This window comes from Phragmites australis, chromosome 12, assembly GCF_958298935.1.
Source record: "Phragmites australis chromosome 12, lpPhrAust1.1, whole genome shotgun sequence".
In the NCBI taxonomy this organism is placed as follows: Eukaryota; Viridiplantae; Streptophyta; class Magnoliopsida; order Poales; family Poaceae; genus Phragmites; species Phragmites australis.
In genome coordinates, this window is record NC_084932.1 from 28,113,138 (window position 1) to 28,116,407 (window position 3,270).

At 51.4% G+C, this 3,270-nt stretch overlaps 1 protein-coding gene across 1 annotated transcript; it reads left to right on the top strand.

The window, feature by feature from the left end:
- Window positions 1–262: 262 nt before the first annotated feature.
- LOC133887515 (putrescine hydroxycinnamoyltransferase 1-like) lies at window positions 263–2,070 on the top strand. Its single transcript, XM_062327494.1, has 2 exons — window positions 263–736; window positions 907–2,070. Exons 1-2 carry the CDS (start codon window positions 323–325, stop codon window positions 1,768–1,770), a joined length of 1,278 nt encoding a protein of 425 aa, XP_062183478.1. The 5' UTR covers window positions 263–322; the 3' UTR covers window positions 1,771–2,070.
- The last annotated feature ends 1,200 nt before the right edge of the window (window positions 2,071–3,270 follow it).

Sequence of the window (3,270 nt, forward strand, 5' to 3'; positions counted from 1 at the left end):
AAAATAGAAAAGTAAATTATGTTGTATTGGTTTATGCGCCCATGAATCGGCCCTATGAATTTATATAGATGACTGATCTACATCTATTTTTATTTAAATCGGCTTCAAATCGTATTTAAATAGGTTTTTAAAAATAATACGTCCCGTTTACACGTAATACATGATCTGTCAAATTTTACTATTAACATGTATTACTCTGTTTTAATTCCTCGGATCAATATCTGCTGTAAATTACTTCTTCAAATGGGGATCCCTATTTATAGTATGCCCAGAGACCACCGTGACGGATCGGTGGATCGGTGCGTGAGACGAAGATCGATCAATGTCTTCGTCGGAGCCACAAGTGGTAGAGTCAAGCTTCGTAGCGCCGAGCGAGGCGACGCCGAGGAAGGGACTCTGGCTCTCTCCCCTGGACCTCGACCTAGCCAACAGAGGGCATACCCCAACGGTCTACTTCTACCGCTGCAATGACGACGCTGCCGCCTACTTCTTCGACGTGGCCAAGCTCAAGGAGGCTATGGCCATGGCCTTGGTTGCCTTCTATCCACTCGCCGGCCGCCTTGACGTGGACTACGACGGCAGGATAGAGATCAGCTGCAACGGTGAGGGCGCGCTCTTTGTTGTCGCTCGCTCTGATCGCACCGTCGATGATTTCAACGACTTCAACCCCTCGCCGGAGCTAAGGAGGCTATTCGTTCCTCACGTTGCGCCGTCGTCCATCGTCATGGCCGTACAGGTCTGGTTCACAGTTCCTCCATCGATCACTGGCTGCTTCATGCTTTCTCGATCAGGATTTGAACATTTGGTATCTGGCATGCATGCATGCATTTGGTATCAATTTTCTCCTTAAATCGCTCATGTGTTATCAGGTAATGGTATATCGACTTTCTTGCTGCATGCTTGCAGGTGACTTTCTTGAAGTGTGGAGGGGTGGCGTTAGGAACAGCCCTCCACCACGCCGTCATCGACGCCATGAGCGCGTTTCACTTCTTCCAGACGTGGTCGGCCTTCTCTAGGGACGGCAACGGCGCTGCCGTGGAGCTCCCCTGCCACGACCGCATCCTCCTCCGCCCACGGTCCCCACCTGTCGTCCACCCTGACACCCTCTCGGTGTTCTATCCTAAGGTCATCTTGTCCGAGTCGCCGGCCCGACCCACGGCCAGCAGAGTCTTCACCATCTCCAAGGACCAGGTTGCCTTCCTAAAGCGCGGCCTGTGCGGCGGCGCAAGCACATTCTGCGCCGTGAGCGCCCTCGTATGGCAGTGCACGTGTGTGGCACGGCAGCTTCCGCCGGACGCCGAGACATGCATCAGCTTCTGGGCCAACATCCGCCGCAGCGTGAGGCCGCCCCTCCCGGACCGCTTCTTCGGCAATGCGCTCGTCGCCCTGTTCGCCGCTGGCGCGGCACGTGACATCGCCTCGGAGGCGCTGGAATCCGTTGCAGGTCGCATCAGGGGCGCCATCGGCCGGATGGACGACGAGCTGGTGAGGTCCGCGATAGACTACTACGAGCTGGCCGAGATGGACAGCCGGACGCCGAAGGGCATCCTGCCGGAGACGGAGCTGCGGATGGTGAGCTGGCTTGGCATGCCAGTGTACGACGTGGATTTTGGATGGGGGAAGCCGTGCGTGATGTCGCGGGCGGAATCCATCCTCGGCGGGTATGTGTACCTCATGAACGACGGCAACAACGACGCCGTCCGCGTTCTCATGTGCATGGAGGCTGCATGTATCAAGGAGTTCGAACGACTGCTTTATGCGAAGCTCTAGCCTTCAATTCGTGCGGAAGCAGAAACACCGGTGTTTAGCTGAGGTATTCAGCACGATGGTATTGATCGAGGTATACGAATTTCTTGTGAGATACTGTATCAAAGTGAGTGAAACTTTTTCTTGGGTTTGCATCTAGTAGCCGTGATAAGCTCGAGAGGCAATTATCGAGATGGGACTATTGTATCACTTTATTGAATATGTATTATTCAATAAATGGTTATTTTGTATCTTGAATAACTTTTATTCACACCCATCAGCAAGTACTGACTTGCTAGTGAAGCTTATTGTTTTTTACTATAATGTTATTTTAAATTTTCATAGGTTGCTTATCATTATATTGGCCATCATTAAACGGTCCCACCAATGTTCACCTTGTAGACTCGTCGATTGATTTTAGAGTAAACCCTTTGTTGAATAATAACAATGAAGCGGTATGATATAATCATCTCAATAATTGTCTCTAGAGCGTATCACAGCTAGTAGATGCAAACCGAAGAAAAGTTTCTCTCACTTTGATACAATATCTCACACGAAATTCATGTACCTCGATCCAGACCATCGTGCTGACACTACTGCAGAAACCCCCTTCACTACCGGCTCCAAAACCACCTTCACTGTCGGTTTTGGAACCGACAGTGGGCAACGGGCAGTGATAGTCATGAACTATCACAGCCAGCTAGGTGGATCGGCAGTGAAGGGCCTTATCATTGCCGGCTAAATCCTTGAGCCGGCAGTGATACCCAAAGCATCACTGCCGGCTAAATCCTTTAGCCGGCAGTGAAAAACCTGAAATCACTGCCAGTTGAAGGATTGAACCGACAGTGTTTTGCCTCTCCTCCCTCCCCTCCTCCCTCTCTCTATCCTCTCTGTACTCCCTCTCACTCCTCGATCTCTCTCTCTCAATACATGCATACAATGATACATATATTTAATGTAAATCAATAATAAATGCACCTCATTAATACATAATAATGAACACATATTTCAAGTCATAGACATCGACAAACACACATATGTACATAATAGTTCTCACAGGTCACCGCTTGAAAAGTCGGTCGAGATCAGCCAGTCCAGTATCCCTCTACCTGTACCTCTACTTCCTCTCCCGCGATGAGGACCGCGTCTCCGCACTGTCGACTGTTGGCGTGTGTACATCCAGGGACGCAGGGGGGGGGGGCGATGGTGGTGGAGTGTTGGACCCGACCACGCCTAATCGACTGCAGCGTCGCCTAAGCTCCAGGCTCGCCGGCGTGTCAAAGACATCGAAGTCTGATGCCTGAACGCCTCTACGGTTTGAGCCTTCAATCTCCTCCGCAGCACACTAACGGGCCACCCTTTCGTCCTCCTCCTCCTGGGCAAGCTTACGGGACGCAGCTTCTTACTCCTCCGCAGCGCACAGCTGACGGGCCAGGCTCTCATCCTCATCCTGGGCATGCTTCCTGGCTGCTGCTTCTTGCTCCTCCTTCGCATCATCGTTGGAAGGCCATCCTGTCGATACCA